Raw genomic sequence first — 23,564 nt, forward strand, 5'->3', positions numbered from 1 at the left:
GGGCCAAGAGGATTTGTCACTGTCCCGGCGAACATATCTTTGTGATGGATGACAACGCAAGGGTTACATCTAGATTTGTCGAGAAACGGAAGACTTAACAGAATGGATTTTTCCCCTTTAATTTGTAATTAAGAAAATGAAATTAAACTTCCATATAAAAATAATTGTCTGCTAGATTGCTAAACTCCTGCCTTACCTGGCAACATTACCTGTGAGTGGCTCATAAAAAGTGAACACATGTAAAAGTTGGCTAAAAGCTCTGAACTTGGCCTTGTAGTTCAAATATTTTATTTATTGAATTAAATACTGTACATGAACTACAGTGTGAAATGAGAATGAATACTTTTAGATTAGCTTTTCAGTGGAACGAAACAGGGTCGTGTTCAGTGTGTAAAGTTACAGAATGTTGAGAAGCATGTGTGTTCTACATAATGTATTTCTATCAGCTTTATACAAGACATTTGTGTCTATGATGTTGCAACTAAACTTCAATTAAATTGTTTAACATTAGGAACACTTCTGATTGGCTTATGGTCTTCTGTTGTAAAATCATAAGACACTGAAAGAATGCATGCATTGTACAGGAGTACAATCAGAAGTGCAACTCCAGGGGTATATTCATTACATCTTGCAATGGAAGCTGTTTGGTTTTTAAACGAAACAGGGAGGGACCTACCTGAATTTGTCCAATAGAAACTAGTTGGTTAAAATACTTTTTTGAGTGAACGGTTTCTGTTGCAATAATTTTGCAACAGAATCGGCGCGATGAATACACCCCAGATAAGAACCAAAAGCCAAATCGTCTTCATAACAAATGTCATCATGCTCTTTAGTCGCTCTTCTCTCTGGTAATCTTGATCATGGTCTCCGGTGAGCGATACAGGAAGATGAGCTTCTCAAACAGTGTTTCCTCCAGCTCCATCTCGCCAGTCTCTCGCACAACAAAGATGTCCGTGCAGAGCTTCAACACTCGATCCACACACGGCAGCTCCTCAAACATAATGGAGCGGGATATCCCGTTGAAGAATTCCCTGACAAACTTCCCGACGACCAACACCACAGACATGTACAGGCCCACGATTCTGCCGTAGCAAGGTGGAATCAGGTTGAAGGTCGAGGCCAGACAAGCAACATTAGCATATGGGATTCCATGGAAAAGGGCAGAAAGAGACTTTATTTAGCAGTGAGAACAAATCAAGTTAAAGGAATAGTCCTATCAAAATGTAAATAGCTTTTGGGGCAGCATTGCGAGGGTTTTGTTTTTTAACCTACCCCTGTCCTGCAAGAGCATCCAGGCTTGGGGGGCTGACTTTGTCGTTGAACACCACTATCTCAATCTTGTGGCAGCTGCTCTGGACGTACCCCTGTCCAGGAGTGCATTCCTCCACAATCCACCACTGACCCACCTCTGCACTTCCATTGTCTTCTGCGCGCTGTAGTTTGAGGGACAGGGGCCAGAAGAAAGCAAAAGTCTGCAGGTCCTCAGGCCGATCCGAGTGTTCTGTGGTGTTACAGATGGAACAGGGAAGATTTGAATAAAACAAGAAGCAGAGACCATGACATTTTTAAGATCCCATCGTAATACAAGCATCTGCATTTGTTATGTTGATGTTCTATACCAGGGGTATTGAACTCTTACCATAAGAGGTCCAAAGTTGAGTTTGAGTGTTCTATACAGTATGATGGTTGGATAGAGGATCACTAACCTACTTTCAGACGGGTGGCCATCTTGGACACAGGTCCTCCGGAACCTCTGAGGAACTTGGGCAGGAGAGACTCAATGATCCTATCAGAGAGAATGAATGAGTGTTGTTGAGTATATCAACACCAATATATAATAAGCGTTGTGATCATCTCTTTTATAGTTGGGGTTATTCTGAATGTAATAAGTTCCTTTACATCTAGCTTTCAGAGTTAAGGTTATGTTATTGATGTTATGTAATGTTGACTGTGAACTCCAATAACATTTGATGATATAGTGAGAGTGCTGTGATGATTGAGACTCACACAGAGTCACTGCGTGTCCCTTTGAGCATCTGAACTATCTGATCCCTCAGGGCCCGGTCCTCATACTTCACAGTGTGTTCCCCCACGGTCTCCACGTTCATCGACAGAGACGCATTCCTTGGGAGGAGGGGCACATGTACACACTCACAGAGTGAAATAACAACCACTATCACTCACTGGTTACGTCTAGTTGTTTATGGCCGTATCATATGGCGTATGTTTATGGCACTAATCATACGGTCTTGGCAGTTACACAAAAGTAAAAAAAGCCGGTCCTTGAGCCTCAACGGTGTTCCACCCTGTTCACGTATAACCAACCCAGAGCCCTATCCAACCCTTGTTAGTAGCTGGTCCTGCTACACTGCATGTACCTGAGTAGTACCCATCGCAGGGTGATGTAGATATGGGTGGAGTTGCTGAGTTCATGGATCATAGCGTCACGGCTGGCAGGGCTGATGCTCCACAGCAGACTGGCATCACTCTTGATCTTTGCAATGACAATGTCCTCGGCCATGTAGTTCCCAAGGAACTGCATAGCTGACTAAGAGAGAGAATGAGACAGAGGTAGAAAGAGAGAGAGAGGAGTACATCAGAGGTCCTTAGGGTTGATTCCACAGCCCCTCAAACGTGCAACTTGTTGTAGCGAGATGGAGAACACTTACCGGGTGAGTGGCATAGAGGTTGTTGAGCCGGTTGAGGCGTGCAACTGAGTATGGTACCAAGTTCTGCTCCTGGGCACTCATTGTGAACAGTGGCTGTGAGAAACACACACAGAAAACAAACACCAGCACTGACAGTTTCACAGAAGAAGAAAAAACGTTACATAAAACAGCGATTGTGAGCTGATGGGGCCATCGCAAACCTCATATCCTGCTATGCTGAGCTGAAAAGAGACATCTAGAGGCTGATTGGTCACTCCAGCCACTGACTTGACCAATGACATGAAGAGGAGGGGGAACCAGATGACGCTGATGAGGAAGAATATGATGAAGCCGCCCATTCCATACTTCACCACCATTTTCTTCTTCTGCCCTGGGATGTGTGGGTATTTCTGTACAAATTCATAGTTCAACACAATTTCAAATCAGTTCAAGTTTAACACACAATTGTTCTTGATACAAGAATACTTAGTATACTCTAGTGTTCATAGACATCAAACAAACACGAAGACAGACAAACCCCTTAAATTCTACAGTGATTCACCATCGACTATCAATCAGATATACTCTACAGAGATGAGTTGGGAAGTGTCAACTGCTACCAGCCTATTGGCAGTTCGGCATCCCCGTTACCTTCTCTGACTCCCTCCAGCACTTGAGTATGAAGATGTTGGCATAAATGTCCTCGACACAGATCCAGCTGCCCAGGCTGAGGGTGGTGTCGGTCCAGACCCAGTCCATCACGGCACGCAGCTCTATGAGGAACGGAACCAGGCGGAACCTGAGGTGGAGACATGGACAACCCAATGCACTGGTATTATGGGATTATCTAAGACCCTTACAAGGAAATGAATGGCTTTTCAACTTGCCTTTGCTTATCTATCATAGAGCATCGACTGTACCCTTGAAAAAGGAATAGGTTGAGGTAATTGTAGTTCTTGGTCAGGAAGTTTCCCAGCACACAATTTGGGTAGCCACACTTGATCTGGTAGGCGGAGAGGCCAAAGTAGATGCACTTCACAAAGTACCATAACTGTGCCACCTGGTTCATGTTGAACCTCCTAGAACACAAGAGAATGACAATGAAAAAGATAAATTAAGCAGCTCCTTTTTTACATGTTTATTTACACTATAGTAAACATGAACTCTGACCTCTCAGTCACCCCAGGGAGTATGAAAAACATCCAAAAGTGGATACCAAACACCAGCACCACTTGGAAGACACATTTTCCCATTAGGGTTTTGCGGAGGTACAGAGCGCGGTCCACTATCATGGTGCCAAACTGGATGAGCAGCATGACCAGGAAGGCCGATGGGACCTGGTCCTCCCCAAGAGCATCTGTGATGTCAGCACCAGCACTGTGTTTCTGTTCCGACACAAAAAGAAAGCAGTGAAAGAAATCCAGTAGAAACAAATAGGCCTAATAGCTTTCCAAATACAATTTTGACTCAAACAGGCACTTACCCCAAAAGCCCAGTATCCAAATATGATGACAATGAAGTTGACCACGTCAATCAGAAACATGAGAGCGTAGACGTCACACACTGGGCTGCACTCTGGGTGAATTATGTCATAGAAGAACTGCCTGATGGGTAGGTATATATGTAGGGCACTGCGAAGACAAAAGACGACCATGGCTGAAAATATTTGTTCATTTTTAAACCAAAAATCAGTACTTAAAGATACATTCATGTCCAGTCAAAAGTGCTGCCTCCTGGACTTGTTTTTAAACTGCCATTTATCACTGGAGATGTGTAATTAAAGTAACAGAACACACCTACAATACATATCAGTACATGATAGTGCACTAAATGCTCACACTTCAATGATAGCAGCTTTAGCCTCCAGCATCCTTTCTCTAATCAGCTTTTTGATGCTCTCCGTCCTGGTCAGGGGAACTTTATTGTGGTGCCTCTTCTTCTTGGAGTGGCGCTTTGTGAGCCGCGTATCACCTGCAAGAATATCCCATCCACATCAAGAGACGTTCGTATATTCAGGTTGGGTAACGTTTCACATCTGTCCAGGCAACACCCCATTTCAACTTCAATACGCTTTCAAACAAACAAGATGTTTTCAGCACTATGCTTATGCTGCTGAATATATGTACCGTTTGTCTCAGTGGAGTTGGCTTTTCCACATCTGCAAAACAAGGACGCAGTCGAGGCCTGGAGAGGGAGGCAGGGCAGTCTTTGCATTGGCTCGTCCCCTTTTTTTTCTTCTCCACTCATCTTCATCTTCTCTGTCTTCTTCTTTAATTTCTTGAAGAAGTCCGGCATCTCCACCTCTTTGTTATCCCAAAGACCGTGGCACTACGGAGAGAAGAAGAAAGTATTGAGAAGTTGTGCTTTGGTATATTCTATATGATGTAACACAGAAACCACCATTCCCGTCAGTACCTTTAGAATGGAGCGATGGAAGAACAGAGCCAGCATTTGTATCAAGTCAAAGAGAACATAGCCATATTTCTTCTCTACCCCAATGATGTTGGGCAGAGCAAAGGGCCGGTCTGCATTGATGCCTCGGTAGACCGAGGTAGTCCAGGGGAAAAAGCCAAACTGGAAAAAATACTTGACCACCACAATCAGCTGGAAGAGATAGGAATCATCAATCAACCAACCAGCCAATCAACATATCACTCCGTTAGGGGTGCCTGCTGTGCGTACCTCTGTGTAGATGATGGCAGTCATCCAGAAGCGCTTGGTTGGGCGTGGCACAGACAGCATGGCCCAGAGGAAGATAAGGATGGGCAGGATCAGGCTGAGCAGGGAGGCAGACACCATGTGGTTCAGGATGATCACAAAGTAGCACAGCATCTCTGACTTCGACACCATGGTGTTGTACAGGGCAAACACCAGTCTCAGGTGCCTCGGGAGAGACTGGAAAAACTTATCAGACTCTTCAATTTCATCGTTATCAAACATGCTGCAATAGAGGGCAAAAGCAGTATGTGAGTATCCTGAAGTTTAAATTAAATTTGTGATACTCAACTTTAATTTACTACGAGGTAATGTGACACAACTGAATGGGTCCACTTGACTATACCACAATTGTAACCAGAAAAAACACAAAGTCCCAATCTCCCATGACTGACTTGTTGAGCAGCAGCTCACTAGCTGTGAGGTTCCTGGTCTCACTCAGAGGCTGGGGGGAGTCTGGGAAATCTTCGCACTTCTCATCACACTGGAGATAGTCCAGTGAGATAAATCCTGAAAACATCACAGCTTTTTCACCCTCTTCCTCTTCTTCCTCCCTCCATTCCTCCTTCTCCATTCTATACTCCTCTTCCGCTGTATACTCCCCCTCCTTTTTACATGCATCCTCTCCTTCACTGTCCTCCTTACCAGGAACAGTATCGTCATGGCTGCTGAAAAATGTAATTATAGAAAGATGGATTCAAAGACATTATTAAGATAGGAGAGTTTATAAAGGTATATAGAGAGTGAGTAGATATGAAACAATATATACAGTAAGTCTGGTATACAGAGTAGAGAAAACAATAAGTGCATAAGTGAAGTCACCACTTAGATAATTCATTTGATGACACAGTAGTAGCAATACAAGGATATAACATCTATAGAAAGACAGGAATACTTATGGGGGAGTTGTTGCTGTATATATTCAGAGCCATATCCCTGTAATGCTTAGAGAAGATCTTATGTCAAGTGTTATTAAGGTGTTGTGGTTGCAGGTTCACTTGGCACATCTAAAGCCTTTTCTTTTGGGGTGTTGCTATAGGCCACCAAGTGCTAACAATCAGTATCGAAATAATATGTGTGAAATGCTTGATAGTGTATGTGATGTAAACAGAGAGGTCTGCTTTCTTGGGAACCTGCATATTGACTGGTTTTCATCAAGCTGTCTGCTCAAGAGGAAGCTTCTTACTGTAACCTGTGCCTGTAATCTGGTTCAGGTTATTAATCAACCTACCAGGGTGTTTACAAAACACTACAGGAACAATATCATCCACATGTATTGATCACAGTTTTGCTTATACTTTGGAAGTTTGTTCTAAAGCTGTGTCTTTACCCACTGGATGCGGTGATCCCAATATAGTGGCTATATCCTGTTAGAACTGTTAAGGCTCCATGGATTGATGAGGAATTAAAAAACTGTATGGTTGAAAGAGATGGGGCAAAAGGAGTGGCTAATGAGTCTGGCTGCACATCTGACTGGCTGACTTACAGAAAGTTGAGTAATTATGTTACTAAACTCAACAAAAAGAAGAAGAATCTGTATTACGAAGCCAAGATCAATGCTAAAGAATGATGGGGAAAAAACCTTGGAGTACTTTAAATGAATTTATGGGCAGAAAGATGGCTTATTCATCACAAAACCATTTGATGTTGCCAATTATTTTAATTATTATTTAACTGGCACCCAAGTGGCACAGCGGTCTAAGGCACTGCATCTCAGTGCTAGAGGCATCACTACAGACCCTGGTTCGATTCCAGGCTGTATCACAACCGACCGGGATTGGGAGTCCCATAGGGCAGCGCACAATTGGCCCAGTGTTGTCCGGGTTGGGCTGGGGTAGGCCATCATTGTAAATAAGAATTTGTTCTTAACTGACTTGCCTAGTTAAAAAAAGGTAAACAATTGGCAAAGTGGGCAAACTTAGGCAGGAAATGCAAACAACGAACAGTCAGACATTGTTCTCATGCATAAAAAAACTAATAATGAAAAAAAAAGCATTGCAAGTTGAAAATTGTTTGTGTGGGAGAGGTGAAAAAAGTATTATTATCGATCAATAATGACAAACCTCCTGGCATTGACAACTTAGATGGAAAGCTACTGAGGATGGTAGCTGACTCTATAGCCACTCCTATCTGTCATATATTTAATATGAGCCTAGAGGAAAGTCTTTGTCCTCAGGCCTGGAGGGAAGCCAAAGTCATTCTGCTACCCAAGAGTGGTAAAACAGCCTTTACTGGTTCTAACAGCAGACCTATAAACTTGCTGCCAGCTCTTAGTAAACTATTGGAAAAAATTGTGTATGACCAAATACAATACTATTTCCCTGTAAACAAATTAACAACATACTTTCACCATGCTTATAAAGAAGGGCACACAACATGTATTGCACTGAAACAAATGACTGATGATTGGTTGAAAGAAATTGATAATAAGAAGATTGTGGGAGCTGTACTGTTAAATTTCAGTGCAGCCTTTGATATTATTGGCCATAACCTGTTGTTGAGAAAACGTATGTGTTATGGCTATTCAACCGCTGCCATATCGTGGATTCGGAGCAATCTAATAGAACTCAGAGGGTTTTCTTTAATGGAAGCTTCTCTAATGTCAAACATTTAAAGTGTGGTGTACCGCAGGGCAGCTCTCTAGGCCCTTTACTCTTTACTATTTTTACAAATGACCTGCCACTGGCATTAAACAAAGCATGTGTGTCCATGTATGCTGACGATTCAACCACATACGCATCAGCAACCACAGCTAATTGTAACATGTACACTGGGAGTCAGGAAGCAAGTACAGGGAGTGACTTTAATAATAAATAACACAAGGAACAAAACAAGAAACACGAGTAGCATACAGACATGAAACACTGAAACAGAAACAATAACACCTGAGGAAAGAACCAAGGGGAGTGACAGATATAGGGGAGGTAATCAAGGAGGTGATGGAGTCCAGGTGAGCATCATGAGGCGCAGGTGCGCATAACGATGGTGGCAGGTGTGCGTGATGATTAGACAGCTGGCGACAACGAGCGCCAGAGAGGAGGAGCGGGAGTAGACATGACACTAATGAAGTCACTGAAACCCTTAAAGAGTTGCAGTCTGTTTTTGGAATGGATGGCCAGTAATAAACGGGTCCTGAACATCTCTAAAACTAAGAGCATTGTATTTGGTACAAATCATTCCCTAAGTTCTAGACCTCAGCTCTAGACCTCAGCTGAATCTGGTAATGAATGGTGTGGCTGTTGAACAAGTTGAGGAGACTAAATTACTTGGTGTTACCTTAGATTGTAAACTGTCATGGTCAAAACATATAGATTCAATGGTTGTAAAGACGGGGAGAGGTCTGTCCATAATAAAGAGATGCTCTGCTTTTTTGGCACCACACTCCACAAATCAAGTGCAGGCTCTAGTTGCATCTTATCTTGATTATTGTCGAGTCATATGGTCAAGTGCTGTAAAGAAAGATCTAGTAAAGCTGCAGCTGGCCCAGAACAGAGTGGCACGTGTTACTCTTCATTGTATTAAAACTATGCATGCCAGTCTCTCTTGGCTAAGAGTTGAGGAAAGACTGACTATGTCACTTCTTGCTTTTATAAGAAACATTAATGTGTTGGAAATTGCTAGTTGTTTGCATAGTTAACTTACACACAGCACTGACACACACACTTATCCCACCAGACATGCCACCAGGGGTCTTTTCTCAGTCCCCAGGTCCAGAACAAATTCAAGGAAACGTAGAGTATTATACAGAGCCATGAGTGCATGGAACTCCCTTACATCTTATATAGCGCAAATGAACAGCAAACCTGGTTAAAAAAAACAAATAAAGCAACACCTCACGGCACAACGCCTCTCCCCCATGTGACCTACTTGATGTGTGTATGTACTGACATGTATGTGGAACTGATAGATGTACACACACACACGACATGTTAATGCTTTTAAACGTAGATACATTGTTAATTATTTTGTCTGTAATGATCTTTTCGTTATGTGTTGGACCACAGTAAGACTAGCTGTCGCCATTGGCGCCGTCCAATGGGGATCCTAATAAATCAACAACAACAAAAACATCACCTTGGTGGAGGGACTTCGCTGTCAAATGAGCCAAGGTCCAGGTTGGCAGTTTTCAGTAGTTTCCGTCTGAGTTGCTCAGCAGTTGGCTGGAGTCGAGGAGGGTCATCCAGCTCATCCAGAGTGGGCTGTCGAGACCCCAGCAGGGTCTCATCCGTCACGCAGCTTTTACATGACGACAGGGAAACATGGTGACCATCCTGGTCTTATGAGGCCATTTATAAATCCTCCATATAGAGGTTATAATGCAGAATAACATAATAATAGAAAATACTACTCCATAATTAATTCAAAAGTAATCCGTTCTGTATAACACATGCAGTCTACGTACGGAATAGAAATGAATTTCATGAATTCACTAATCATGACTATACTGTAGGTGTTACATCAATGCAGACCTGGACAAGCTGCTACCCCAGGAGATTTTGGAATGGGCGTGTTTCAGCTTTGAGTAACCTCGCGGTGATGAGGGTACAGGTGGTGGGGAGGAGATGGGGAGAACTATGTCATCTTGGTCTTCCAGCGAGCCCAGAGTGTTCTGCCTAGACATCCAGTTCTCATAGAAGCGCGTCACGCTCTCCTGTGACACTTCTTTCCCCTGTAGAAGGAACAGGGGAAAAGATTGTCTTTTATTTGTATCATCACTGCAGGCAGGACATCATTAAAGCAGAGTTCAATTGAGTGACGTCAAATAAAGTATCCCCTGCAATACACAAAAGCATCTTGGAGAGTTAGAGTGGATGAATGTTTCTTTCACCTTTTTCTGTTGCTGGCCTAGAAGAGCCCTCTCAAAGCGCAGCACTTTGGTGATGTCCTGGTTATCTTTGCAGAAAGAGTTAAGGCCCTCAGTGACATCATCCAAAAGGGACAGGATAAACACCCATAAAAACTTGAGTGAGTAGATGATCCTCTGAAATATATTTTCTGTGAGAAGACAGAGTCGTTAGAAACCTATCAAGTTAGAAGCAGTGCAAGGACTGAGTTAGTCTACTGTATATCCATGAAGGGTCTGTGGAGGTGGAATGTTTACCTTTCTCCTCCTCTTCATCGCTCTCTTCCACCTCCAACTCGTCCAACTCGTGAGACTCGGCTCTCTCAATGCCTTGGATCAGACAACGACACAAAATAATACATGACTTATTCTGTCTCTATGACAACATTATGCAAACAGCCCCATACAAACGAGCCCCTCTTACCTTGCTGTCTTTGCAGCTCTCTCTTTGCCCTCCTCTTCTCCTCATTTTTCATCTTGTTTTCTTCTTTTTTGTGCAAATCCAGGGCTGCTTTGGAACTTGTGGCCCATGCCTCATAGGCTATCTGTGGAGAAAGGAGGCATACAGTTTGACATCACATTCAAAAACATCTACAAATACTATTTTACTAGTCTTTATAGTTTGTCTTTTATGGCCCTCGCCTGAAAAGCAGATTTCTTCTTTAGTGGAGCCTCTTCCTCTTTCTTTTCCTGGACATCCTCCTCTTCCTCTTCACTGTCACTCTCAAAAAGATGGTAGCCACAGTTGTTCTCAACTGAGGGGAAACGACAGAAGTGTCAGACAACAAAGACAAACTCCTATTTATACATCCTACTTTATACTGTTGCAGTATATAAATGGTTTTGATTACTTGAATCAAAAAGTGTGCATTTATAATGAGATGAAATTAAACCATATCCTATTATATACACGAGGATTCAGCACCCGATCTAATAAGGTGGAATCAAGCACGTTGTTTATCTTCTCAAGCCATATCCATCCCATTTCCCCATTCAAGGTTCTTTCTGTAACTGACCAAATCGGAATCATGTTAGTTAGATTTATGGAACACTTACCGCCAGGCCGTGAGACCCATGGTTTCCACCATTTCCCCCGATCGTTCTCAGCCTTCTCACTCTCACCTGGAAAACATATTCACCCATTCATCCCGACATCATAAATGTATCCGTTCATTCGGTGAGAATGACAAGAATAATGATCATGATGAGCTGAGTCTCCCACCAACTTAAAATGATGTAAAGCAATTTGAGCACAATTTGAGCACCAACTCTAGTAGGGGGAAATACAAAGATCCGATCAAAGAGTATATGTTCAAGAACTGACCCTCCGTCAGTGGTTAAGGACAACTTCCACTAGCTAGCCCCATGTTGCTCACCCTTTGGCACTATATCAGCAGGGTGCGTTGCTGCGTCTCCCTGGCCAGGCTTACTCTTATGTTTGGATTTGATCTTCTCCATCCTAGAGGAAGGAATCAACACAGTGAATTCAAACAATGCAACAATAGCAAACCCATTAGACTGAAAACTAAATGAGAACAAACAAACTGCTGTGGCATAAGTCTTACTGCTTCTTCAACGTCGCCACAGACTTCCTCTCCATCTCCAGTCTGGCAGCAACCAGTTTCTTCAACTTGGCTTCAAAGAGCTCAGCACCCCTTGAAATATGAGAGACAAACAATCTATGAAGTCCTACTTTCAGTTGGTACCATTCCATAGATAAACATGACTATTTCCAATAGTACCAAAGTATTCTAAAAACATCTAAAATCATTGATAGGGAAGTGGTCAGTAACTAAATGATGATGATTGTTATTATTAACCTGGAGGCCAGGATCTTGGAGGCCCTGAGGTCAGACACCACATACAGGAAGTAGTAGCTGAGGAAAACCCTTCTCTGAGCCAAGAGCACGGTGAAGCAGATCGCATCCCACACAATGCCCGCCTCCCCCTCCGGCAGCTCACACTCATCATCAGGAGCAGCTGGGAACACACACACATATACACAACTGAGAAAACGCGCGCGCACACACACACACACACACACACACACACACACACACACACACACACACACACACACACACACACACACACACACACACACACACAGTGTGTTAATCGGTATTATCAGTCACACTTACAGACATCATAGCCTTTGACTGTGCAGACCATGCTGAAGGCCTGAATGAGCCAGCAGCCATTCTTCAACAGGCTGTCCAGATAGGCACACGAGCCAAGCTGTGGACACACATACAGCAAGACAGATAGCACAGAGGAGAGAGAAGACTGGACTTGAGACAGTGAGTTTGTGAAGTTTGTGAAGCACTAACACAGAACAGGCAGTTAGCATTGAACAGTGGTTAAAATCGACTGGGTTATTAGCATAGTCTGTGGTACGCTATGCATAATACAGTATATGAATGAAAAAACACTTTCAGCAACGAGGATAGGCTAGCCTAGGAAATTAGTAATTAGTTCGCTAACGTACAGATAGCAGGTTCTTCATGCCAATGACGAAGCAAGTGTATCCGATGAGGCAGTCCCAGAGCCTGAGGATGTATCGTACGGGCTTCATTAGCAGGCTTCCTCCAAACAGCATGAAGTAGAAGCAGGCTACCAGGTAGCCGAGGCAGAAGATGTTGATGCGGGTGGTGCCCGTGATGAAGATGAGGCACAGCACTAGCCAGAAGAAGTAGCTGAACACAAAAACTTTGGCGATGTCCAGATAGGACCTGAGGTAAGGAGAGACACATACATATCCATATAACCATATGAGTAGGTCCAAGATTTATTTCCAGACCATGTGACCTGACTGGAAAAAAACCCTAGTTCTAAATTCAAAGTTTTCCTAATCAGGCCACACTTCACGAAAATGATAAAGCAGTTGTCTAAAGCCCACGCTAGCGAAGAGAGCCCTCTGACCTGCAATGGAGGAAGTTGTTGACGGGAATGCACTGGTTGAAGGAACGCGGGTCCAGGCTGCGGCTGATCTCCACGTTCTCCCCTGCCATGAGGCGCACGGCGGCCCGGTTCTCCTCCTCAAACACCTGCCACTGCAGCGTGGAGCACAGCAGCAGGAGGTGGTCGTCTGGACACACAGCAAAACAAAATGGCTGCCTTGTTCACTTATGTAGGAGTTACTGATTGATGGTGTCTGAAGGGATTTACAGTACACACTATATATAGTAGACAATGGCCTGAATCCTTGAGATATCCATGTGACTCATACTTTCACGTAAATCAAGAATGAATGCCAATGCGAGATTTCCCCACAATTTGTGAATTTGGAAATGGCTGGGATGAACACAAAGAGACTCACAGAGGATGAAGGAAGGGGCGGGACGCATGGCAAAGTCAGGCAGGTAAAGCCACTTGATGAGGTTGGAGGTCAAAGCCTGACTGGAGGTCCTCCATGGATAATCTGACAGAGAGAAGAGATTGAGAAGTTACGCTGAACAAAAATATAAACGCAACATGTAAAGTGTTGGTTCAATGTTTCATGAGATTAAATAAAAGATCACAGAAATGTTCCATAAGCACAAAAAGCTGATTTCTCTAAAATGTTGGGCACACATTTATTTGCATCCCTGTTAGTGAGCATTTCTCTTTTGCCAAGATAATCCATCCACCTGACATGTGTGGCATATCAATATGCTGATTAAACTGCAGGATCATTACACAGGTGCACCTTGTACTTGGGAAAATAAAAGGCCACTAAAATGTGCAGTTTTGTCATACGACACAATGCCACAAATGTCTCAAGCTTTGAGGGTGCGGGCAATTGGCATGCTGACTGCAGGAATGTCCACCAAAGCCGTTGCCAAATAATTTCATATTCATTTATCTACCATTAGCCGCCTCCAATGTCGTTTTAGAGAATTTGGTAGTACATCCAGCCGGCCTCACAACCACAGACAGCGTGTATGGCGTTGTGTGGGCGAGCAGTTTGCTGATGTCAACTTTGTGAACAGAGTGCCCCATGGTGGCAGTGGGATTATGATATGGGCAGGCATAAACTACGGACAACAAACACAATTGCATTTTATCGATGGCAATTTGAATGCCCCATGGTAACGAGTTCCTGAGGCCCATTGTTGTGCCATTCATCCACCGCCATCACCTCATGTTTCAACATGATAATTCATGGCCCCATGTGACCTATACACAATTCCTGGAAGTTGAAAATGTCCCAGTTCTATCATGGCCTGCATACTCACCTGACATGTCACCCATTGATCATGTTTGGGATGCTCTGGATCGATGTGTACGACAGCATGTTTCAGCAACTTGTTCCAGCAACTTCGCACAGCCATTGAAGAAGAGTGGTACAACATTCCACAGGCCACAATCAACAGCCTGATCAACTCAATGTGAATGAGATGAGGCAAATGGTGGTCACACCAGATACTGAATGGTTTTCTGATTCAGACCCCTACCTTTTTTTGAAGGTATCTGTGACCAACAGATGCATGTATGTATTCCCAGTCATGTGAAATCCATAGATTAGGGCCTAATAAATGTATTTAAATTTACTGATTTCGTTATGTGAACTATAACTCATTAAAATCTTTGAAATTGTTGCATGTTGCGTTTGTATTTTTGTTCCATAAGGAGTTTCAGAGTAGGAATGCTGATCTAGGATAAGTTTTGTCTTTTAGATCATAATGAATAAGATTGTTGGACAGATCCTAGATCAACACTCCTACCCTAAGTCACTTTGTAGATACTGGCCCTGAAAGTTACTCTGGTGTAAGGCCTATGTAATATGCAATCGTGTGTGAGAGAAAAATTGCAAGATTATGTTATAATACTTTCACTGCATCAAATGGTTGTTTTATGCAACAGAATAGAGGGTTCTTATTACTCTATTGTGACTGTGTGAACTGAACGTGGGCCTCTGCGAGATAACACTGACAGGAGATTTACGATGTGTTTGGGGATACTGCATTCCAGAGCATGAGTTAATGTTTCTGTTCTATATGGTACCAGGGAGAGATGAGCCCTGGGCCAGACCTTGGTCTCTACACAATGAGATACTGTCTGCTGTGAATTATTAGTATCTTTCACACAAATCTTAACCTTGTGACCCATTCCATACATCTGTTGTTTGTCATGAACATCCAGGAGGATGGACTTTGCTATAAAATGCTGTGGCTCAAATCCGCTCGATGAGTTCTCAGTAATCACCTCCAGGGGTGATTACCAAGCAGCTCCATTACTGCAGTAATTAAATAATAAAGTTTGATTGTCTTGAAAAAAAAAATCTAAAAGTCTTTCCTTTTGTTTACAATAATTCCACCACAAGTTTCACTCAAATCCTAATCACACTTTAACTATGGTGAAGAAGACGGTTCCCACTAAGCATTTACCGTCAGGTGATGTCATTTGGACGTCTTTTTTTGCTCCTATTTGGACCAGGTGGTCTTTTTTAGGTATTTTTTTAGTGCGCATGGACCGGCCTTGATTTAAACGCCTACTGACGTTGATTTTTGGTCCTGTCCGGACCGGATCAAATCTGAACCAATCATGGACGTCTATATTTGGTACTGATTTGGTCCGGTCCAGACTGGCCTTGATTTGGCCCAAATATAGGCATTATTGATTGATCCACTAGGGTGCTTGCTTTTTACTCCATGACCAGGGTTTGTTATTCGCTACATTGGTGTCAGAAATGGGATGGCAGCCATGACCGTGAAACATCATGACTGGTAGCCTAAGCATTATAGTGGAATCTCCTTCAACTAGCCCAGAATTCCATTGATCTTGCTATTAAGTACTGTAGTGAACGAGTATAGACCTACACTTCCCATTAAGCAATTACCAACGGCAAAGTCTTTTGGGCATCTTTTTTTTGGCCATGTCTGGACTGACCTTTATTTGGCACAAATATAGACCTCTAGGTTTGGTTCAGATTTGGTCCGGTCCAGACCGGCCTTGATTTCAACGTCCACATACGTCCGGTCCAGCCTATATTTGGCCCAAACATAGACATCTATAATTGGTTCAGATTTGGTTTGGTCTGGACCGGACCAAATCTGAACCAAACACAGACATCTATGTTTCACAAGTTAGGACAGCACAGTACAGTATGGTAGAGCACAGCAGAGTACAGTACATTACAGTACACAGCCCAGTAAAGAAAATTAGAGTATAGTACAGCATAGCATAGTATAGTACAGTAGAGTACAATACAGTAGAGCACAGTAGAGTGCAGTAAAGTATAGTGTACTGAATTGTACCCTACTCTAATGTACTCTACTGAACTAAACTCTACTGAACTGTACCGTACCCTACTGAATAAAACTTGACTGTCCTGTATCGTACCATACCGTACCGTACTGTACTCTACTGTGCTCTACTGTGCACTACTGTGCACTACTGTGCTAAACTGCCATACTGTAATGTGATGTTAAAACTTGTGAAATATAGCCAAGACGTCTATGATTCATTCAGATTCGGATCTGCTCTGCACTGACCAAATGTGTACTTGTTTGGGGGCGGAGGTCATTAGAATAATACTCAGCATGCTTTGCAAGTGTTTGTCTTTACATTTACATTTTGGTCATTCAGTAGATGCTGTTATCCAGAGTGACTGACAGTCAGTGCATTCAACTAAGGTAGATAAACAACAACAACAACACAGTCATAGCAAGAAAATAAAATAATCTGTAACCGTTCCTAGAATGTTGCTGTAGATGAAGTGGCGTGTTGGTCTATTCTGTAAGTTAGACTAATTTCAACATCAACGCTGCCAATTTTAAAGCTTTTTTAAAAGCTAACATAAGTACATGCGGCAGATGGGAGCAATAATAAATATTCTGTTGCGTTCTTCAGTTGGCTCCTCTTTCCTATATAATTGTGATATAATGCTCACGTCATTGAGAATGTATGTGCAGTTGAAATTTGTCCATAGAATCAATGACCGGAAATACATATTTTCAACGTCCCCATAAGATGTCTCTTTGACATCCGGAAAATACTTATTTTCGATGTCTTGAAAAGACACCTGAAAATACGTCTTGTCAACATCCATTTGCGACCTATTTTCGACGTCCGGAAAATACATGTTCTAACCTTCCTTCAGCACCTGAAACGCATGTGATGTCAGCGTCATTTTGTCAGCGTCATTTACCATTTTGCTTACTGGGTTATCTCCAGATATCTCTCCTTACCGACACAGAGAGCGGGAGGGATGCCGATACAGAGCAGGTACTGCAGCACCATGAGGCTTGCAGTGAAGCAGCAGTACTTAGGCCACACCTCCCCCATGGCCTTCCTGCGTCGTCGTGACAGAACGGCCATCAGAGCACAGGAGTGCAGCAGCGAGTAGAAATCCATCCGCTGGCCAATCACATTCACCGCCACCACAAAGCACACCTGAGGGACAGGAGGAACATCTCAAAGAGCTATACAATCACCGTGACATGATGATACTACAAAAATGAAAACATATAGATCAACGGCAAAGACAACTATAGATAACTTCAGAAACTGTTTTTCAAATTAAAACACTACAAAGATCATACAAATCTCAAATGGAAGTCAACAGTAAAAGAGGCTATTGCAGCCCCAAGAATGGGTTAGAGCTACTGTACCTCCAGGCCAAACTTGTAGAAGAAGTAGTTGATGAAGTATTTGATGCAGGGCAGGATGCCATGGTCCAGGTGCTGGCGTGTGATGCCCTGGAAGATAATGCTGAAGGTGGGGACCTTGAGGTTGTTGTGAAGGCGGTAGTAGAGCTGGTGTCTATGGACCGTCACCTCAAACACCAGCAGCCCCAGCACAATCAGGTGGTTCTGACATCAAAGAAAACACAACCAAAAAACACTCAGACTACTGAACTATAGAACCACAGATCAATGAAGCTACCACGCTAATAATAGAGAGGATGTTCATTTATATGTGCCGTATTTACCAATATGCATTAATCTGTTATTAATATGCATATATCTCAAAATCTCTCTTTCAATTCATTTCACAGTTATACAGCAGGATTGACAAATGACGTCGATATTACTAAATAACCACAGACACTGAGTGAAGAGCTTGTCTTACGCTGAGACAGGGCAGGATCCTGTCTTCACACTTGCGCAGCGCTCCACACCACATGGCTGGGTCAACAGGCTTCACATACAGCACAGACCTCCTCAGCAGCTCTGCCATGTTCCCCCCCAGCCCTGTCCCGTTAGCTGACACCAGGCTCTGACACACAGAGACACATACTACTGTAAACGTAGATAGTCACACATGCGCAAGCATTGCACACGCACACACAGTCCATTGTATCTAAACAATGACATAATCCCCTTGGGTGTCAACCTTTACTGAGTATATATTGTTATGCCTGTGGAATAATTAGTGGATATTTGGTCAGTGTTTCGCATGCTAGCGGTAAGTGAACTCACAGCAGTGCAGTTGGAGGAGTACTCCAGAGGTTTGATGACCTTGAGCTGGTACAGCATCTTACACACCACCATGACACAGGCCCAGACCGAGGACACACTGGAGGCGATGGGGCGGAGCCGGGGGAAGGGCAGGGCGAAGGTCCACAGAACCAGGAACATGAAGTTCATCAGGGACACCTGGGGCACAAAGAAAAAAGAAAGAAAACAAAGGTTTAGTGCAGACCCTCTACACTGCATAACATATTAGGTGGTAAAATCAGGCCAGTGTAAATGCAGGAAATACAATATAAAAGGTACATAAATGGGGTCAAGCTGCAATGAGAATGTGGAGTTCAAGGGTCACATAAAGACATCTGACCTCTTGTAGGGACACCCAGATGATGCCAGTGGAAACAATCTTGAGGCTGTGAACCTCCAGCAGCCTCCAGCCCATCTCCTGAGCCCGCTGGAAGATAGCCAGAGCCTGGAACAGCAGCAGGCTGGCCCGGTCCAATATCAACCCCCACTGGGTCAGACGCTCCTCTGGGGGAACTGACGGACACAAAAAGGACATCAGACTCAAGGTCAGATATAAGATCTGAAATGCTGTGCTAGATTTCACAGACTTTTGTTAATGTGGCATATTTGCTTGTACTGTCTTTGTGCTGTTAAAATGTACTTTTCGTACAGTAAATTAGAATCAGAATCTCACAGTCTCAGTGGCACACACCTGTTCCCTCCTGCTCCTCCTCATGTTTCTCTGATGAGGCAGACAGGCCATCACTCTCCAACGTGTCCTGACTCCCCACACGTTCTGACTCCCCACTCGTCTGCTCACTCTGCTCCTTCGCCATCCTAGCAGAAAGAGGGTAGGCAAGTCCATCGTGGATTTAGTCATTTTAATACATTATACTGTATAATAACATTATATATGATGCCATACATTGCCTTTTTTCATCCATGTAAAGGAAGAAAGTGTTTTAAGAATGTACCGTTTCTGTAGCTTTTCAATGTTTTCTTTCATTCTGAGGAAAAATAAACATCAGTTAAACATTGCACTTACAGTGGTAAAAATGTATTCCATGAAATTATCTGAAAAATATTTATTTTAAATTACTCAGAATTAATGACGGACTGATGGAATTAAATTATATATCTGCACACTCAAATGGTGCTGCTTTCTCTGTATAATAACGCCAACACATTATCATAACATGAGATGAACATATTTGTACACTCCTTACTTTGATTTTGCCTAACTAAGATTGTTTAAGATGACTCAAACTCTGAGCAATCCACTTTGTGAAGCATGCCATTCATGGAGACAAAAATACAGCTCTTACATGTCAGCTATCACATTGACTGAGTTCCTCAGCTCCTCCTCTCTGGGTGAAGAGATGGACAGAATGGATGAGACACAACAACATAGAGATGGGTGGAGAATGACAGACAGCTTGTTTTTCCCCCAAAAAAGGAAAGAACACCCCAGCCCAGTATTAAACCATTTTTTTGGGACCAATCAGATCAAAATGTTCAATATCTCTCTGCAGCACAGGAGGTTGGTGGCGACTTAATTGGGGAGGACGGGCTCATGCTAATGGCTGGAGCGGTTTGATACCGTTCCAGACATTATTATGAGCAGTCCTCCCCTCAGCAGCCTCCACCACCATTGTACATATTTTTTTTATTAAGAAATTGTATGTCTCTAAAAAATACCAGTTGACATGAAAGAAACACTTCAATGGACTAATATTTCCCTCCTCCCTGATATAAAGCACATTATCCCAGTGGTTGCGATCAGGTAAGCTGTCCCACCTGGTTGGTCCATGGTGGACAGGTACGTTGTCCAGGTTGGTGAGATCCAGGAAGTCCTGGTTGAAGTAGTGAAGCTGCAGGATGCAGGCCAATAGGAAGGCTGCAGGGAGGAGGATCCGAGCAAACAGCTCCACAGTATCATATTGCTCCAACCCGAGATCACGCAGACTAGAGGACAGAGCGGGACAGGGGCAGCACTGAGCGAACAGATATAGGATCTTCATTTGAGCCAGTTTGCTATAGTAGGAAATGTGAATTATTATGTGGATTATGTGGACACTTTTTGTAGGGGTTGATACATTTTTCTTTAAGTTTCAAGTCTGACAAACTTAAAAGAAGCCTTTTTAAAACTAAAATACACTACAAGTTTGCATTTCCTGCTGTGCGGGAAAAATCGCAGCAACAAAATAGTGATAAAATTAAGATCCTACTACATCTGTGTAAGAATAACTCAGTCACAGTATGCAAAGACACTGTGAATCACAAATGTTCCTTAGCCATGGACCATCAGGGAGACTTCTAGACATAGGGTACAAGATATGAGTAATTTTGCGCCAAGGAATGAATCAATTAATCAATTAACAATGCAGTAAATCAAGGTCTTGGGATGACTACAACAATATGGAGGCATAAGCAGCGTTGTGAATGTACAGGGTTGGCCACAGTGCCACCATGCCCACTCACCCTTCCTCAGACATGCCCATGATCTGTCTGAACAGGCCAGAGACGGTCTTGAACTGGTACATGTAGATGGCAATCAGGACCACCATGGAGTAGCCCACCACCACCGCCCAGAAGTACTTCAGCACTCGCCTCCACACGTCACAACGGATCTGAGGAATGGTAACATAGATCCCATGATGCTAATCAGGTCAAATCACAATGAAATTTGTCTAGTAACCGAGGGAAATCAGAGGGTACGGTTGATCTTTATAAAATAACGTATTTTACTGTTAATATTGCTCCCCAGGATTTTTGGTATACCAATGATCATAGCGAGCAATATTAACAGTAAAATACGTTATTTTATAAAGATCAACCGTACCCTCTGATTTCCCTCGGTTACTAGACAAATTTCATATGACAACAGGCGACCACAAAACAAGTTGCCTTTTAACACCCATCTATTTTTATTGAACCTTTATTTAGCTAGGCAGGTCAGTTAAGAACAAATTCTGATTTACAATAACAGCCTACACCGGCCGAACCTGAACGACACTGGGACAATTGTGCGCCGCCCTACGGGACTCCCAATCACAGCCGGTTGTGATACAGCCTGGATTCGAACCAGGGTGTCTGTAGTGACGCCTCAAGCACTGAGATGCAGTGCCTTAGAACGCCGCGCCACTCGGGAGCCCATCTATCATCAGTGTCTTGAAATATGAATTTCAAATTCAACATTTATTTACATAAGAATGCCTACATCTTTTACTCAATTGCTGTTTATTTCCCCTCAGTCTGACAGTATGTGAAACAGCAGTGCTGCTAGCACTGATAAACATCAGGTTCATATTGGCTTTCTTACAGTATGTGCGCTGTGAGGTAGTAGCTAGGCCATTAGGCAGCTGTAAGTGGTCAGCGCTAAAAGGTCAGCGGAAATACAAGATGGGGAGGGAAACCAGGAAAATGGCAGCAGAAATGTTTAGTGTCTGTGTTTACGAGGTAGGATCAATATTCATAACGGAAGCTCTATTGATAAGAGTTTAGAGCCATTGGCTGTTGTTGAGGTCTTGGCTGCAAGGCCGGGTGGTAAATGTGTCATACCAATAGTGAGGTCAGTGATTAGATATTTACATAGTCAGAGTCTGATTAATCTTTTGGTAAACCCACTAATATAACTATTGAATGAAACTATTCCACAGCCGCTACTATTTTTATTTGACACAATCTTATCTTTCACAGAGTACATTTTTTTCCCCTTCCCTTCTGAAAAACATCCGACTGTTCATAGCGTCTCGTATGTGTGATTTACCGTTTACATTTTAGCGCACACGTTTATCTAGATCGACGTACAGGAGCAATTAAGGTTAAGTTCCTTGCTCAAGGGCACAATGACAGATTTATCACCTGTCGGCTCAGGGATTCGACCTTTCGGTTACGGGCCCAATGCTCTTAACTGCTAGCCTACCGGCCACCCTGAGATGTGTGCTATCTGGAGGAGTTAAGTAATCTCCGTTGTTCACTGGAACATGGACAGTAAAGTTGTATTGTATGTCATGTGCAGCATACACATCACCACTGACATACACGACAACACTATCTAGGAGTCACATACATGAGGCCCACCTGGTAGAGGACGACGCAGAAGAGGAACAGCACGATGTAGAGGATCTTGTAGACCATCACCTTCCCGGAGAAGCTGACCACGAAGAACATGGAGCAGCAGAACAGGATCCAGTACTTCACCAGGGTTCCTTTGACCGCTGAACCCAGCATCTCCATCATGGGAGAGCTTTCACCTTCATCCGCTGAGGGAGAGGAGGAACACAACGTAGAACATGTCACCGTACCTGGGTCAAGGTTCAAACACCTACGAGTTAGAGCACTGTTAAGTGAAGCTTGTTATAAACACCTAGGAACAACATCATATCCATTTCTAATGCATCGTAACTGAATTAGAGAACGTGACTTTATTGACGTAAAGCCATAAAGGATGCTTATAAAGAGAGGAGTCCATACGTGGGAGTACTTTCACTTCCTCCAGAGACTCGTCAGACTCCTTGAGATCCTGCTCTTCCTGTTTCTCCTTCTGTTGTTGGCGGAACAGCAGCCAAAAGCTGAAGGTGTACAACACCTTGCCTCCCAGGTGGATGCAGGGTGCTGGGTAGATGGCCATGTCAAAGTCCACCAGCACGGCATGTGGCAGGCCAGGGTACAGCTCATCCCGCCGCAGCCTCAGGCCGCTCAGGAAGGAAAGCAGCAACAGCAAGGTGCCGTACACCGCCAGGAAGGGAGCGCTCATCATGGCGTAGCGCCGACGGTCACGTATCATCCAGATCACACACGACCACACCAGCAGGACGAACGTCAGCCAGCTGTTATAGGTGATGCTCCACACCTGAGTGGTTGAAGGAACACAGGAGGCATGCCACACATCTTATGGTCATACCCATGTTCCCGTTCAAAGACTGCGAGGTAATGTGAAGGTAACGTAGCTCT

At 43.4% G+C, this 23,564-nt stretch overlaps 1 protein-coding gene across 1 annotated transcript in view; it reads right to left on the minus strand.

Moving 5' to 3' along the window:
• The window catches only part of LOC115166382 (piezo-type mechanosensitive ion channel component 2-like), a 29,324-nt gene continuing 5,760 nt past the window's right edge, over positions 1–23,564 (minus strand). Inside the window, exons 11-52 of the mRNA XM_029720288.1 lie at positions 23,085–23,463; positions 22,692–22,873; positions 21,090–21,238; positions 20,406–20,573; positions 19,934–19,975; positions 19,583–19,615; positions 19,321–19,445; positions 18,970–19,142; positions 18,612–18,788; positions 18,262–18,408; positions 17,802–18,002; positions 17,379–17,583; positions 13,526–13,627; positions 13,129–13,294; positions 12,695–12,938; positions 12,348–12,444; positions 12,027–12,186; positions 11,772–11,861; positions 11,583–11,665; positions 11,263–11,328; positions 10,849–10,961; positions 10,631–10,751; positions 10,465–10,536; positions 10,192–10,358; positions 9,833–10,032; positions 9,438–9,599; positions 5,759–6,031; positions 5,331–5,589; positions 5,064–5,252; positions 4,775–4,976; positions 4,487–4,619; positions 4,132–4,279; positions 3,819–4,033; positions 3,569–3,727; positions 3,300–3,447; positions 2,870–3,058; positions 2,670–2,762; positions 2,379–2,548; positions 2,008–2,124; positions 1,707–1,786; positions 1,273–1,501; positions 1–1,082 (exon numbers count right to left, since the gene is read on the minus strand). Of these exons, the coding sequence (XP_029576148.1) occupies positions 830–1,082; positions 1,273–1,501; positions 1,707–1,786; positions 2,008–2,124; positions 2,379–2,548; positions 2,670–2,762; positions 2,870–3,058; positions 3,300–3,447; positions 3,569–3,727; positions 3,819–4,033; positions 4,132–4,279; positions 4,487–4,619; positions 4,775–4,976; positions 5,064–5,252; positions 5,331–5,589; positions 5,759–6,031; positions 9,438–9,599; positions 9,833–10,032; positions 10,192–10,358; positions 10,465–10,536; positions 10,631–10,751; positions 10,849–10,961; positions 11,263–11,328; positions 11,583–11,665; positions 11,772–11,861; positions 12,027–12,186; positions 12,348–12,444; positions 12,695–12,938; positions 13,129–13,294; positions 13,526–13,627; positions 17,379–17,583; positions 17,802–18,002; positions 18,262–18,408; positions 18,612–18,788; positions 18,970–19,142; positions 19,321–19,445; positions 19,583–19,615; positions 19,934–19,975; positions 20,406–20,573; positions 21,090–21,238; positions 22,692–22,873; positions 23,085–23,463 (6,681 nt within the window). The 3' untranslated portion in view covers positions 1–829. The remainder of the gene's footprint in view (positions 1,083–1,272; positions 1,502–1,706; positions 1,787–2,007; positions 2,125–2,378; positions 2,549–2,669; positions 2,763–2,869; positions 3,059–3,299; positions 3,448–3,568; positions 3,728–3,818; positions 4,034–4,131; positions 4,280–4,486; positions 4,620–4,774; positions 4,977–5,063; positions 5,253–5,330; positions 5,590–5,758; positions 6,032–9,437; positions 9,600–9,832; positions 10,033–10,191; positions 10,359–10,464; positions 10,537–10,630; positions 10,752–10,848; positions 10,962–11,262; positions 11,329–11,582; positions 11,666–11,771; positions 11,862–12,026; positions 12,187–12,347; positions 12,445–12,694; positions 12,939–13,128; positions 13,295–13,525; positions 13,628–17,378; positions 17,584–17,801; positions 18,003–18,261; positions 18,409–18,611; positions 18,789–18,969; positions 19,143–19,320; positions 19,446–19,582; positions 19,616–19,933; positions 19,976–20,405; positions 20,574–21,089; positions 21,239–22,691; positions 22,874–23,084; positions 23,464–23,564) is intronic.

The sequence above is a fragment of the Salmo trutta genome, chromosome 28 (genome assembly GCF_901001165.1).
Source record: "Salmo trutta chromosome 28, fSalTru1.1, whole genome shotgun sequence".
Taxonomy (NCBI): domain Eukaryota; kingdom Metazoa; phylum Chordata; class Actinopteri; order Salmoniformes; family Salmonidae; genus Salmo; species Salmo trutta.